We start from the raw sequence: 15,384 nt of genomic DNA on the forward strand, positions 1-15,384 counted from the left end.
TTCCACGCTGTTTCTCTAAACTCTAGAAGTCTAATGAGAGCGGGAATTTTATTACTCCCATAGAAATGGCAAATCATACCTGCTGTTTATGGAAAAAATACACACAACAAGGTGGTGGTGTGGAGGTGCAGAGGAAATGCTCAGAGTGTTATGTTCTCTAAGGATTTACCATGTACCAGTTTCTATCCTGAAATATTTAATTTGTTTCAGTCATATAGTTCCCAAATTAATGTACTCCGGTCTTGCAGTAGAATTGCATTATGCTTGAGTTTTATGATCCCTGAATGATATATTATATGAGAGTACCAGTCACAAGAGAGAGCTAATTATGACAAGGATTAACACATTGGAATGGGGCCAAATGTCTTCTGTTGCTACTTTTAATGAACACTAGACCAAGTGCAGACCCGTTGGGTCTGTTCCCCCAACGTGCGTTTGTGGGAGGGGGGTGGGGGTGGGGCGGCATGCGGCGTCACGCACACAAACCACCCCCACACACACACTAACTATCCCCCTTGATATTATATTAATATTATTGATTTGCTCCTTTTACCCCATAACCGCCCTATCCACTGACGCATAGCCCCCAACTCACAGGCGTGTCTAGAGAGGGGGGGGGGGGTAGAGAGTGGGGCAGAGCGAGAATGGGGAGAGACAGAGAGAGAGGCAGAGACAGAAGGGCAAGAGACAGAGGGAGAGGGGGAGTGACGGGGAGGAGGAGAGGGTGGGTGGGTGAGGTGTGGAGGGTGGGGGAGGAGGGGAGCGAGAGATGGGAGGAGAGAGAGGGGAGGAGATAGAGGGGGGGAAAGGGAGGCAGGTGGGCCTGGATTGGTGGGCATGTGGGCATTGTGACGTCAGCAGATGGCAAGCGGTGGTTATTTTTGAAAAAGTGAGTTTTGTGAACAACTTCATTCAAACTTTGGGGAAATAATCGACCGAATTTAGAGAGGAGTGGGTTTCTGAAATCATAAGTTAAATCTCTGCCGAAAGTGTAAAAATCTCTGCGTTTATACGTCTGGTTTTCGAGGAGATACGTTTCAAACGCAAAATCACACACACACACACACACACACACACACACACACACACACACACACACACACACACACACACACACACACACACACACACAGTTTTAAAAGTATATAGGTTTTGTACAAAATATTACTTAATTCCAAATAATTTTCAGAGGAAGATATGATCAGTTGGAGAGATTTTGGCTCTGCTGCAAACTACACATGGGGAACAAATTACTGACAATCAGTTAATGTCTCAACTTTTTGCTTTCCTGCCGATTGCCTCCTTTTAAAAAGTCAGGATACATAAAGAAGTGAAGAATGAACTGGAAAATACAAGTCGTTACGATAGACAATAGACAATAGACAAGAGGTGCAGGAGTAGGCCATTCAGCCCCTCGAGCCAGCACCGCCATTCAATGTGATCATGGCTGATCATCCCCAATCAGTACCCCATTACTGCCTTCTCCCCATATCCCCTGACTCCGCTATTTTTAAGAGCCCTATTTAGCTCTCTCTTGAAAGCATCCAAAGAAGCTGCCTCCACTGCCCTCTGAGGCAGAGAATTCCACAGACTCACCACTCTCTGTGAGAAAAAGTGTTTCCTCGTCTCTGTTCTAAATGGCTTACTCCTTATCCTTAAACTGTGGCTCCTGTTCTAGACTCTCCCAACATCGGGAACATGTTTCCTGCCTCTAGCGTGTCCAAGCCCTTAACAATCTTATATATTTCAATGAGAAACCCTCTCATCCTTCTAAACTCCAGAGTGTACAAGCCCAGCTGCTCCATTCTCTCAGCATATGACAGTCCCGCCATCCCGGGAATTAACCTTGTAAACCTACGCTGCACTCCCTCAACAACATTGAGTCAACATTGATCAGTAGGCCCGAACGATGCCTAAATACATGTTATCATGTACTATAGCAGTCGTATACATTTTAATTGGCAAAAATCCAATATTAGCAGCCACATATCCCAAAGCTTAGTTGAGGTCAGGTTATGTTTACAAAAATTATAGTGCAAAAGAACAAAGTAAATTATTCAGGTTGACTATTCTCTTTCTGCTTCTCTAATTGCTCCCTACAGGTATAAAGACATTGATTAAAAAGCTTACAAATGATGTGATGAGAAGCTATGCCCTTAACCTATTTAACATTTCAGAGGACTATTGAAACTCAAAGCAAAATAATTTTGAAACATTGTCATGCATTCATTACATTGTTGAGCTAAAACTTGATGTCATAGGTAGGTTTTGCTAAATAATTTACCAGTGACACCGACTGTTAACTGTATGGCAAGGATAGTAGTATTTTTCCTTAAACAATAAATTAAAGGAATAATTAATAAACAAGGAATGTTCTGAGAGGGAAGATAAATTTGAATGGGCAATGTAAATAAACCAGATTTTCCAAGGAAACGAATGTCTACAATTCTGTGTGGAGCTGGTAACATTTCTCAATGTAAGTGTCAGGAAACTCGCAATTTCTGCTTAGGCATATTCATGCACAGAAGTCCCAAGCTTCTTTTCTCTGCCTTTGGATTCCTTGTGGCAGTTTGCCAATTTCCTGCAATTTCTCCAGCTCTTGCATGTGGGAATTTGCCTCCTGAATCAGTGCCAGGATAGACTTGGCACAGGTTCAGGAACTCCATTCAGTTAAATGGTAAAATTAAGATGAGAGGGGGAAATGGTTTTAGGAAATATGGATTTAAAAAAAACTTGAGCTGTTATAAATATATTTTTTATTTTATTAAATGTTTCAAGTACATTAAATATTGATATATTAAACATTTATTAAACAGTTATATTAGTATACTGGTCCTAATTTTTACATTTTTAATTATTTTGATTAACTTTTGGTTACTTTCTGAAATGTGTATAAAACTTAGCAGCAATCCCATTTTATTGTTTTGACAGTTGGCCAAGCTTGGGAGTGTGCAAAAGCCTTTGCAATGGCAACAAACGCTAACAGTTTCCTATATTTTCACTGTAACTGAGTCCCCAGTGTACAGCCTTGTGCAATAGGCTTCAATAACATTCAGCACATTAGGACAGTGCTCACTTAAGATTCTTTCGTGATCGTTGGTCTTTCTTAATCACATGGAACCGCACAGAAGCAGGCTTTCACAGCATCAGCTAAAGCATGACTTAAAGGTACCTACCTGCTAATAGAATCATACATTGTGGCAACAGGCACATGTTCATGTCTGAGACCTCGGAGGTCGATGGGCTAAGGCCCTATTGAAGGGTGTTGTTAACTTAGTGCTTTAACATCCTCCACATTTCCCATCTCTGCACCATGCCTGCTCAAGCAGCTAATAGCTCTTTTGTCTCCCTCACCGGATTTTGATCCTTCCAAATACAAAATCATCCACACACAGTCATAATCACAGCTTGTCCCATTTGTGACACTTCCTCCCTCGAACCTCCCTCTACCACACACCACTTCACTATGGGCCACAGCCAGTGAGTAAAACATATTATGTTTACTTGCATACTCCGGTCCACTGAAAATAACACTTGGCAGAGACCCCATCAATACAATAACAATATGGGAGGGACCCACATCAATATCCCCCATGTATTATTGGTTGAACACGCAGTTCTTGACATGAAACAATATCTAAGCCATTGGATAACAAAAATGTGACAGTTATTGCGACATTACTGTCATCACCTCTACATGGCAATGATTTTTACATGGCAATGGCACTTAAATGATTTTACGAGCCTCAGCGGATCATATGGCCGAGGTGCTGTCTTGTATAAAATTGTACTTTTGGTTATGAAAGCTTGAGAGACATTGGCCAGGGGTGAGGTTTGCTACAAATGGCCCCACTGGGTGGCACCCGTAATGGCCGCCTCGCCAGCAGGCTGTCTTGCCCCTTCTCTGTTTTTAGTATTTTAAGTCTGTCTTGAATGTTTGTTTTAATGTCTCTTGGAATGTTTTATAATGGGGGGCGGGGGGGTGGGCGGGGGGGAATCGGGGGAAACGTTTTCCAGTCACTTACCTCAACGGAGATGTGATTTTTCTCGGTGTCGCATCTCCGTCCCCCCCTGCGGCCTACAAAGTGGAGTGGTGTGGCATTTCCTGGAGACCGACCCAGAGCTTCAAGCCGCGGGTGCGGCGCAGATATACCACTGCAGAGCCTGCGATCTTTTGCCGAGGATCGCCAGTGTTGGAGCTCCGACCGCGGAGGCCGGTGGACTTTAACACCGTGAAGCAGCGGTCTCTGGTAAGAAGTGGCCGACTCGGGAGCTCCATGCCGGGGTGTACTGATCCATCCCGAAGCTGGAGTTTCAATCATCCCGACGAGAAGGCTTGAACAGCGGACTGTCGGCAACGGCTCCGCTCAAAAGCCCCGATCACGGCTGAACAAAGGAGGAAGAGTGAACTTTATTGCCTTCCATCACAGTGAGAAATGTTGATTCCACTGTGGCGGATGTTTATGTTAAACTTTATTTTATGTGCTGTCTGTATTTTTCCTTTTTACTTAGTATGGCTGTATGGTAATTCAAATTTCACTGTACCTTAATTGGTACATGTGACAATTAAATTGAATCTCTTGATCTTGAGTTTCCCTGAAGTAAAGAAAATAAACAGAACCATGGCTCCAAATTGCCATCCTCTATCTCGTGTGAAGTTTTGCTGAGAGCAAAACATTGGGTCACTTGTAATGACGAGAAGGGCCACTTATTTCAAACTCTGGAGGGTGGATGATTCATCGTCCTCTGGAGGGGAGGAGAGAATATCAGAAAGGAAAATATATTATGGATTCTGTGTGTATGGTAGAGATTTTGATGGAAATTGTCACTACATTTATCCACGAATGTTTCGTGGATAAATGTGGAATCAGCAATGGTAGCTGCAAAATATGAGCTCCAATGGATTATCACCCTGAAATCAAACGCTGCAGTCTATTAAAGCTTCATTCACAATGGCATTGGCTAATAAGTCCCCGGATGGTTTCCTTATATCTAATTCTCCTTGTATCCCACATTTTCTTTCTGAAGTATAAGCTTCAGATAAATATACACCCCTAAATTGCTGCAATGCTACGCTTGCATTTCTTTCAGATAGTCAAATCTAACAGCAAAGCTATGTGATGATGGCTAAGCAGTGTGACTGTGATGAAGAAGGATCCTTGAGATTTGACCTGGCACTTGCTGCCACTAGCTGGCATTCAGCTGACACTTCATGAACTGCAGAGCGAGATCTCCACAGGTTAAGTCTCTCGTGTGAGTGGCCCATAACCTGGAGAAGCAGAGAATGCCACTCTGTGCCATCAACTTGTAGAGCAAAGTTGTGAGGATTCTGCTGCAGTGCCTTTGGATATGAACTGTAATGTGGGAACCTGCATAAAAAGGCTGAATGGTATTAACAATGAAATGAATGACGCATAAGCAGGCCTGCTGGAAACCATAAGCAAAATGTCAAGGAGCACCAAGGAGTTAAGCTTCAACATCACCATGCTACAGGAAGTGTCACCCTACTATGGACAGGAAGTGCCAAAGGTAGGAGGTCATTAAGCTGGAAAGAGTGCAGAGAAGATTTTTGAGTTTGTTGCCAGGACTCAAGGGCCTGAGCTATAGGGGGAGATTGGACAAGCTAGGACTCTCCTCCTTGGAGTGCAGGAGGCTAAGAAATTGCCTTATAGAGGAGTACGAAATTATGATGGCAACTGAAAGGGCGAATACACAGTCTTCTACCTAGTGTAGGGGAATCAATAACCAGAAGACATGGGTTTAAGATAAGAGTGGAAAGATTTAATATGAACCTGAGGGAAAACATTTTCACAGAGGGTGGGGAGTATATGGAACAAGCTGCCAGATGAGGTAGTTGAGGCAGGTATTATAATAGCATTTAAAAAGCACATAGACAGGTATATGGATAGGAAGGGTCTGGAGGAATATGGGCTAAGCCCAGGCAAATGGGTTGAGTTTAAATAGTGTAACTTGGTCAATATGAAGTGGGTTGAAAAACCTAATTCCATGCTGCATGACTGTATCATGGAAAATAACTCCTCTCTTCAGATTTTGAACAGGTGTTTTAACAGAACCAGTATTTAATTCTTTCTAGCACAAAAATGGTCAACTTTAGTGCAGTGACTATAGGCCAATGCATCAGCATACAGCAGAACCACATTGGAAAAAGTATGTACCTAGGTGCTGCTGAAGCAGCTCCAATTTCTGAGGTGATGGCTTTGGTTTTGTCGTGCTACTTCCTCAGTAATCTGATTTCAACAGTTCATTAGGATTTCTGAGTCATTGTTCTGGGGGAGAAGCAGAGGCTCTCAGGCTGGTGATATCGGTGCATTCAAGCCTTACCTCTTCAGTGCCTTTGCTACTGCCCATCGGTCAGTCTGGGAGGATGTATAAATAAAGCTGTGCCTTCTAATCACAAAGCTGTATGAGATCTTCCTCTACTATAAAGTAGCAGTGATGTGGAGCCATTGATAGTCATTTGCATCCACTGTAGGAACACTATATAAAGAAAACGGCAGTGCTTTGAAGGCACTAGTCAAGGTAAATGGAAAATATACCATAGGACTGCACAACTTAATAGTTTTTTGTTGTTGAATGAAAATATTGGAATGTCTATTTAGTGCTCTCTTTTATCGTCTTATTCAAGCAAGCCCTGAGAGAATCTGTGTCAGGTGGGAGATCAGATAGCAACTGTGGTGCAAGAGAGAAATGGGAATTCTGTTTATTGAAATTGCTCAGGCTTTCTTCTCAGAAAGAGGTTACCTGTGATTCTCCATGCTGCTTTTTTTCTGCGGATATTCATTTTTTTTCCATCAGCTCTCCTCTGTTGAAATTATGATTGAACTGAAAAACATTGTCTATTGCACTGGGTTTATGGGGTCATCTGAGGTAAATTGCAATGATCAGAAACTAAAGGCGCCCAAATCAATTAGCAGTACTGTACTGTCATGGAGGTCATTAACTGTCAATCATTAGCATTAACTGTAAATCATAGAAACGTAATTCTAACAGGTTATCTGGTCCATTTTTATTCCAATTTACTCCAATGTATTCTTTATTTAATAATAAGCTATGACAGAATAGGCTAGAGGGCTGAGTGGTCCCCCTCCAGTTCAAAACTGTTTCATGCTGTATGATCACCATTAATTTTCAAAAAGGAGAATTTAAAAACATGAAATAAAAATAGGAAATGCTTGTTCAAGGACCAACTGTAGAGAGAGAGGAAAAAAAATATGGTTCAGGTTGATGGTATTTTATCAGAAAGTATTTAATCAAAGATGCTCTATTTTTCTCTCCTCACAACTACTACTAGGCCTGCTAAGCAATGTCAGCGTTATCTGTTCTTGTTAATTATTATGACTGGCTTAGGGTTTTGACAAATTATTACCTTATCACATTAACTTTTCACATACATTGACTAATGATGCAATCAGCTTTATACTGTGGTTTAAAGCTGTGTTTGGTTGAGTGTTCAACTACATATGTAACAGCTGATGTTCAAGGACATCATCAATTCAAAGAACTGCATTTTCTTAACCTTACAGAAATTGTACCAGTTCTTTCGCAAATGAAACATTATGTCTTTGTGTTGCTTATATGTCCCTAAACAAATTGTCCTTCGAAACTCATCCCACTTCCTCCAAATCCAAAGCGTAGCTATGGGCCCTCGCATGGGCCCCAGCTATGCCTGCCTCGTTGTAGGGTACGTCGAACAATCACTGTTTCAGGCGTACACTGGCCCTATCCCCTAACTCTAACTCTGCTCCATTGATGACTGCATCAGTGCTACCTCCTGCACCTATGCAGAACTCACTGACTTCATCAACTTCACGACTAATTCCATCCTGCACTCAAGTTCACTTGGACCATCTCCGACATCTCCCTACCGTTTCTAGATCTCACCGTCTCCATCACAGGAGACAGACTATCGACTGACATCTATTACAAACCCACTAACTCCCATAGCTATCTAGACTACACTTCTTCCCACCCTGCTTCCCCTAAAGATTCTATCCCTTACTCCCAATTCCTCTGTGTATGCAGCATCTGCACCCGAGATGAGGTGTTCCATACCAGGTAATCGGAGATGTCCTCATTCTTTAGGGAAAAGTGGTTCCCCTCTTCCATCATAGAAGAGGCTCTCACTAAGGTCTCATCGATATCCCGCAGCTCCTCTCTTGCTCCACCTCCCCCATTCGTAACAAGGACAGTCTCCTTGTCCTCACCTTCCACCCCATCAGCCATCGCATACAGCACATAATCCTCCGACATTTTCACCACCTCCAATGGGATCCCACTACTACCATCTTCCCATCTCCACCCCTTTCCCTCCGCAACTCCCGGGTCAACTCATCCTTTCCAACCCAAACCACCCTCTCCCCAGGTACTTTCCCCTGCAACCGCAGGAGATGCAACACCTGTCCCTTTGAATGTTTGGCCCTTGATCTCTCGTGATAGAAACTGGGCATTAGGGTTTGAGAATTGCGGCAGAGGCATTGTGTAAGCATGAAAAAAAGTACAACACCTCACAAACTACTCAACCACCTGCTCTAAGGTCTATTGCTCTCCCCATCTGTGAGGACTCTACTGTTCCCACATTATTAGGCACTTTCAAATGCACTGAACTGGGGTGGATCAAAGGAAACAATTGCTTCACCAGGAAATAAAAACTATTTTTGTTGTAGGTGGTTATGTTCAAAAGTAAGAGGAAAATATTAGCTTTTGTAGGTAAGAGGAAATCATTGGCTTTTGGAAAGGGGGTTGTCAAATGACAATGGAACATAAGCAAGCTAATTTAGAGAAGAAACAAAATGCTGGAAGGAAACACCCCTTCCTGCTTTCCGCAGAGACCATTCCCTCCTCAACTCCCTGGTCAACTCGTCCCTTCCCATCCAAACCACCCCCTCCCCAGGTACTTTCCCCTGCAACCGCAGGAGATGCAACACCTGTCCCTCTACCTCCCCCCTCGACTCCGTCCAAGGACCCCAACAGTGATTTCAGGTGAGGCAGAGGTTCACTTGCACCTCCTCCAACCTCATCTACTGTATCAACTGTTCCAGGTTTGGACTCCTGTATATCGGCAAGACGAAGCACATGCTCAGCGATCTTTTCGCTGAACACCTCCACTCAGTCCGCCTACATCTACCTGATCTCCCGGTTGCTCAACTCTTTCCCACTCCCATTCCCACACTGTCCTTTCTGTCCTGGAGCTCCTCCATTTCTCAGAGTGAGGCCCAGCGCAAATTGAAGGAACAGCACCTCATATTTCGCTTGGGAAATTTACACCCCAGCGGTATGAACATTGACTTCTCTAACTTCAAGTAGCCCTTGCTTTCCCTCTCTCTCCATCCCCTCCCCTTTCCAGTTCTCCGACCAGTCTTACTGTCTCCGACTACATTTTATCTCTGTACCGCCCACACCCCTGACATCAGTCTGAAGATCCGAAAAGTCACCCAAACCTTCTCTCCAGAGATGCTGCGTGTCCTACTGAGTTACTCCAGCATTTTGTGTCTATCTTTGTGTTGCTTTGGTTTGAGTCAAATGAGTGGGATTTAAAGTTAATGTTCTATGCAGAATATAAATAATTTTTGAGTGCAAGGCAGTCAGTTGAAATAATTGTATTTTTACACAATTTTATGAAAGTAGTTTCAATGTATTACAAGAAAAGTGCCCAATTGCAACATTTAAGAGTTTCAGCAGATAGTCACTAACAGTCAGAAATGGGAATGTTACCAAAAGTGACAAGACAATTTGGCAATCAATTCTGCAATCTGAACTAAATCTGGCTTTCTTAAATTCCAAAGGATAACTTGTGTACTGACCTCCAGTTTCTCAGCTGAGGTTAATTGTCCAGCTTTGAGGAACTTTCTGGCAGGGTTGCCTCCAAAAGCAGGTGACAGATTTTTCTGAGAGTTGCAGGATGAAAAGCTTGCATTTCCCAATTTCTTTGGTTGTCATTATTTTCAGAATTTTCTCATATAATCTAACGTGTTGAAATGCATTGTTATGTCTGTTTTTGTGAGCAGAAGCAACTGATGTTGGCAATCTGTTCTCTATTAATTTATATGCCTCCTCCAGTAACTTGATGTTCATTTTGAAAAAGGAGTCAGAAATCTCATGCAAACTTTCACATGTCGTTTCGAGGCCTATCAAAGTTTTAAAATCTTTCTATTGTTTTTAATCTCTGCAGTCAGTTTCATTGAGTTCAAACAGACCAAAGAATGAAACTGAATATGTGGAGGAGAATGAAAATATGTAGCTTACTGCTATCTATCAAAGACCAATCTCTCTCACTTAAAACCCCATGACCTTTCTACAAATCTGATGCCTTGAAAACAATCCTATTTAGCACATATCCACATTAACATTCCTGCTACTGTATATCATAATGTTCAATTTCCTGTATTAAATTCTGTATTCTACTGTTGTAAGATCCTGTTAAACTTGTGTGAGTTGATATTGTTCCTTGAACTTAATGTGCATTTTTAAAAATGTGGACATGGAACAACTGAAGCCTGTGGTATACCAATGGCTACCAGCCAGATAATTGTCCGGGGTCAGGACCCATTGCTCCTTATGCAGACTATCATTGCTCAGGCCCCTTTCGTTAATTTACAACTATCCCATATTAAAATGAACATAGCCATAAAAACATCTCAAGTTTAGTAGATGTCATCATAGTTTTTCATAAGTGAGATCATAAGTGATAGGAATAGAATTAGGCCACTCGGCCCATCAAGTCTACTCCACCATTCAATCATGGCTGATCTATCTCTCCCTACTACCCCCATTCTCCTGCCTTCTCCCCAGCTTTTGATGCTTATATTTTGTATTCAGGTGCATGAAGTAATGTTTTGCTCATCTGGTTGAGCTGAAAAGGATTCATGCAAAAAGGATTTGCATGTAAAGTAGCACTAGCTTCTATATGGAAATCAGAAGCTTGAAGTGTGCAATTAATGTGCACTTACACTTTATTTTGATCAGTGTTCCTTGTTCAGATTTTTTTTGCTGTATATAAATACTATAAGATTTCAAGACATTAAAGTAAGTGATTTCTACCTTGGTTCTGTAAAAATATGCATTCCAGCTGAATGGTTGTGAACAAGTCATTTTAAACAGTAATATTGATGACTTATAAAAAAAAAAGTTTCATGAGGTGGATACAGCATAGGGAGTTGTAGGATTTAAGATCAGGATGATAAATAGCTTTAAAGATCACAGCATTGCTTTGGGCAGACTAGAGGGAATATGCTTACGTGCTGCATATAAGATGATGATTGATGGTCCACTTCCTTTGTCTGTGGGTTTCCAAGCTTTCATGTGCATAACATTCTCTCTGTTGTTTCCCATTATGTGCAGGTAGTTGACCAAATAGACCATCTTACCTGTGACCTCCAGCTGGAGGAGGAAATGACTGACAGCTCCAAGACTGACACTATAAATAGCACCTCAAGTAATACAACTGCCTCAAGCCTCGATAAGGTCAAAGTGCACTCAGTTAGAACAATTTGTAAGACAACAGTGACTTCATCAGCAATCCTAACGGTGCTAAAGAAGACCAATCCCCCACCTCCGCCTCCACGATTAACACCAATCCGATACGAGGATCCTTGCAAACCCCCTCACTGCGCTAACCCTCTGAGGACCAACGGGGCCTTGCTTCGAAATGGAGCAGTATTGTGTAAGACAGACAAAATGCCAAATGGAGATGTATGCTGTCTCCCTGGTAGCAATCCAGGAAAATTGCATAAACAGCCGCCAGTGCCCAGAGTCGATAAAAACAAATATCAACAAGTCACGCGGGAAAGAGTTCGATTTAATGAGGAAGTTCAGTACCATGGCTACTGTCCGGATTGTGATGTTCGGTATGACATGAGAAACATGGATGTGCATTTGCACGGTGATTTGAGCAACGCAAAAGGAAAACCACCTCACCAGTGCCCTCCCCTCGAAAATGGAGGATCGCGCGTTAACTTTAGTACTAATTTCTCAAATGCAAAAGCTAAAATCACACCTCCGCCAATTGCTCCAAAGCCTCAAAAGACTATTCTGAGGAAGTCAACAACCACAACAGTTTGATGCAACGATCTTGGAAACTTTTTTTGTACCCAAATGAATTAAGCACTTTCTAACCAAGCAATAAAGAGCCAAAACACATGTACCCAGTGTTCTCCAGAGAAATATCCGAGAACAAATCATGGTAAGTGTATTTACTCTTTTTAAAACATTTTCATTGTTTGTGCCACTGTGTGGAAATTGATTGGCATATTCTTCATAGTGTTATACATTAGCCGGGTTACAACTATAAACATGGTCTTGAAGTTAGTGCACTGTTTGGGATAGAAGATTATGTTATGGTTATGTTATCCTAAACATAATTAAATCTTTTTGAAATCTAAACTTATTCTCATTACAGTTCTTGGTTAAGGTTCATCAGGTTATGCATGGTTTATCAGGTTCTGACAGACACAAATGTATTCACTAAAATGAAGTGTACCAAGTTAGAGATCATTACAATTTGGAGACGGCATTAAAATAGCAATGCACTTGCTATCTACTTTTTAAATTTAGACCCACTGAAGTGAATAAAACCAAATTTAAAATGTAGAATCCAATTCCACTATCACACTGCGTTTACTACATATAATAGAGGTTGAATTATTATCCTGCATCCAATGAGATTTAATTAATCCATATTGTAAGATGCATTACATTGTTACATTACATCTAAATTATTCTGTTTGTAGTTATACTAATCTTAGATTGTGTTAATAAAGGAAAAAAACTGCAAATATTCTTCTGGAACCAGTTTTAGCGAGGGCAGTATTTCAAAGAGAAATAAATGGGTTTTGAATGTTTTTTTGTTTAAGCACAATGTTCAGTTTTCCATTTTTTACAATTTATACCATGCTTGGTTTGGCTATCTTGCAGTTTTTCGTGAGAAAGAATCACTTTCTGTGGTATAAATATGCATAAAATGTTTTTTTATTTATATAGTTAGCAGATGAAAAGTATAAAAATAGGATAAACCCATCTTTTACAATTTAGGAGACAGTTGCTGTGGAGAAATCATGGTAAAACTATATGCAATCTCTCAACTCAATGCAATATTATTTTGGAAATCACATGATTTCAACAGATGTTATCTGCACAAATCTTTAACCAATTATAGATCTAGATCAAGACCAACAAATAGCATTAATTTCTATTTAGTTTGCACCTGTTTTTTATTCTGGTGCAATATTTTACAAATAAGTTCTCAGCATTGAGGCACAACACGCCCAAAATAAAGTCCAATGCCTGCCGTGAGTGGAGGTGAATTGGACAGTCCCCGAGCTAATGGAAGGACCATTGAGAAGCCAAATAATAAGAGGGGAAGAAGCTGTTCTGAAACCTGGTGATGTGCGGCTTTCAAATGTGTGTACCTTCTGCCAGATAGGAGAAGGGAGAAGAAAGAATGACCAGTGTGGGAAGTCTTTGATTATATTGGCTGCTTTTCGCTTGATCACAAAGATTTGGCATATTCGTTCTCTCCTCATAAAACAGAAAATCTTGTTTCCCTGAAACAACTGGTGAAACTTCACCGCGTTTCTTCCTTATCAAGTACATCCACCTTTGATTAAAGAGACTAAAATTCTTGACGATACTCCAGGTGTGGTTTCACCAAGACCTTCTAGAATCGCAGTAAATTATCCTTACCTTTGTGCTCAAATCCCTTTGCAATAAAGGCCAACATACAGTTTGCCTTCTTAATTCTCGGCTACAGCTGCTTTTGGACCTGGAAGACAAGGTCTTCCAGGTCCTATTTGAACATTACATTTCTCTTCCACTGAACTGATAACCTAATTTTCCACTTTATACCCCATTTGTCATTTTGTTCCTCTCACACTTGGCTTGTTGTCCATCCCATGTTGAAGCACCTTTGCATCCCCATCATCCCCACATTCTTACACAGTTTTTGATCCCTTAGTCATCATCGATATAAGTTGTATATTAATGGGGCCCAATCACTGATCACTCCAGTAAATTGCTGGTCAGAGCTTGTCAACCAAGAAGCCCCTATTTATTTTTACTCTATTTCATTTATTAACCGCACTAATACATTTTCTTGTTTTGATCTTGTTCATCAGCGTTCTTCCTGCTGCAAATCCAAATAGCACTAAACTAATTGATTCACCTGTCAATTTCCCCACTAGAGCTCAAAGAACTCTAAGTACTCGTGTGGCTCAGTCGAACCTGATTTCTCTTTCATCCTAACTCTGTTCAATCATATTACCATTTTCTAAGTCTTCATGTCACCTTTATGAATTCCAGCCTTTTCCCAATTATTGATATCAGACCAGAAGTTCAGCCGTGCCTTACTTTCCCTCCTGCTCCTTTCTGAAATAACCAGGTGACTTCTCTTACCCCCCCCCCCTATCAACAGGAAACATTTTGGAATTTATAAAATTGTGGAAAGAGATAATGTGAGCAGCCATTGATTCCATTGCCATAGTTATGTTAACAGCCTGAAATAAAAATCACGTTCCTTAGAAATCATTAATTTTCAGGCTTTTAAACTTCCTTAGCAGTATTTCTCTGCTAATACTAATCTATTGTACCTCATCAATGACACAAGTATTTCTGTGATATTTTGTTTGTGTCATCTTCTGTGAGGGCAGGCACGTAGTATCTGTTTATTTCCTCTGGCGTTTCCTAAAATCCTATTGTAGTGAGTCTGGGATCTGAAACTTTGACGAAGCGGGCATAACCCTCTTTTGTTATAAATTTCCAGTCTCTGGCAAGGAACCCACATTTAAAAGAACTCTGATAGTCTGTTTTTATGCTCCTTGCTAGTTGACGCTTAAATTATATTTTGATTTGACAATTTCATGAGAGAGAAGTTTAAAGGACCAAAACTATAGCAAATAGATTAAGCTTGGAACCTGTAAAACTTTGATATCTGGCCTGCTCAGGGCTTTGGTGACATTGTTGGCATTTCAAGTTGAAACATTACATCTGGAATGAGAGTGAAGAGGAAGGATAACTGGTATGAAGAGCAGAGGGGGAGTGCGGAGGCAGGGGTAAACAGGCGATTGGTGGACTCTCCAAGGGGAGTAAGGGACGACTGTGGCTGACAAAGGACGTCAGGGACAGTATAAAAATAAAAGAGAAGAGCTACAATGTAACAAAGATGAGCGGAAAGCAAGATGATTGGGTAATGTTTAAAGAGCAACAAAAGATAACTAAAAAGGCCATACGGGGAGAAAATATGAGGTACGAAGGTAAGCTAGCCAAGAATATTAAAGGAGGATAGTAAAAGAGGAAAAAATTAATTAAGACCAAATTTGGACCCTTGAAGACCAAAAAAGGTGAATTTATTATGCGGAACAAAGAAATGGCAGA

At 41.1% G+C, this 15,384-nt stretch overlaps 1 protein-coding gene across 4 annotated transcripts in view; it reads left to right on the forward strand.

Moving 5' to 3' along the window:
- The window catches only part of prr16 (proline rich 16), a 235,125-nt gene that overhangs the window by 111,924 nt on the left and 107,817 nt on the right, over window positions 1-15,384 (forward strand). For all 4 annotated transcript variants that reach the window (XM_033017494.1, XM_033017495.1, XM_033017496.1 and 1 more), the window contains one exon: window positions 11,359-12,199. In XM_033017494.1, coding sequence (XP_032873385.1) covers window positions 11,410-12,078 — 669 coding nt within the window. In that variant the 5' untranslated portion in view covers window positions 11,359-11,409 and the 3' untranslated portion in view covers window positions 12,079-12,199. The remainder of the gene's footprint in view (window positions 1-11,358; window positions 12,200-15,384) is intronic.

This window comes from Amblyraja radiata, chromosome 3 (genome assembly GCF_010909765.2).
Source record: "Amblyraja radiata isolate CabotCenter1 chromosome 3, sAmbRad1.1.pri, whole genome shotgun sequence".
NCBI lineage: Eukaryota > Metazoa > Chordata > Chondrichthyes > Rajiformes > Rajidae > Amblyraja > Amblyraja radiata.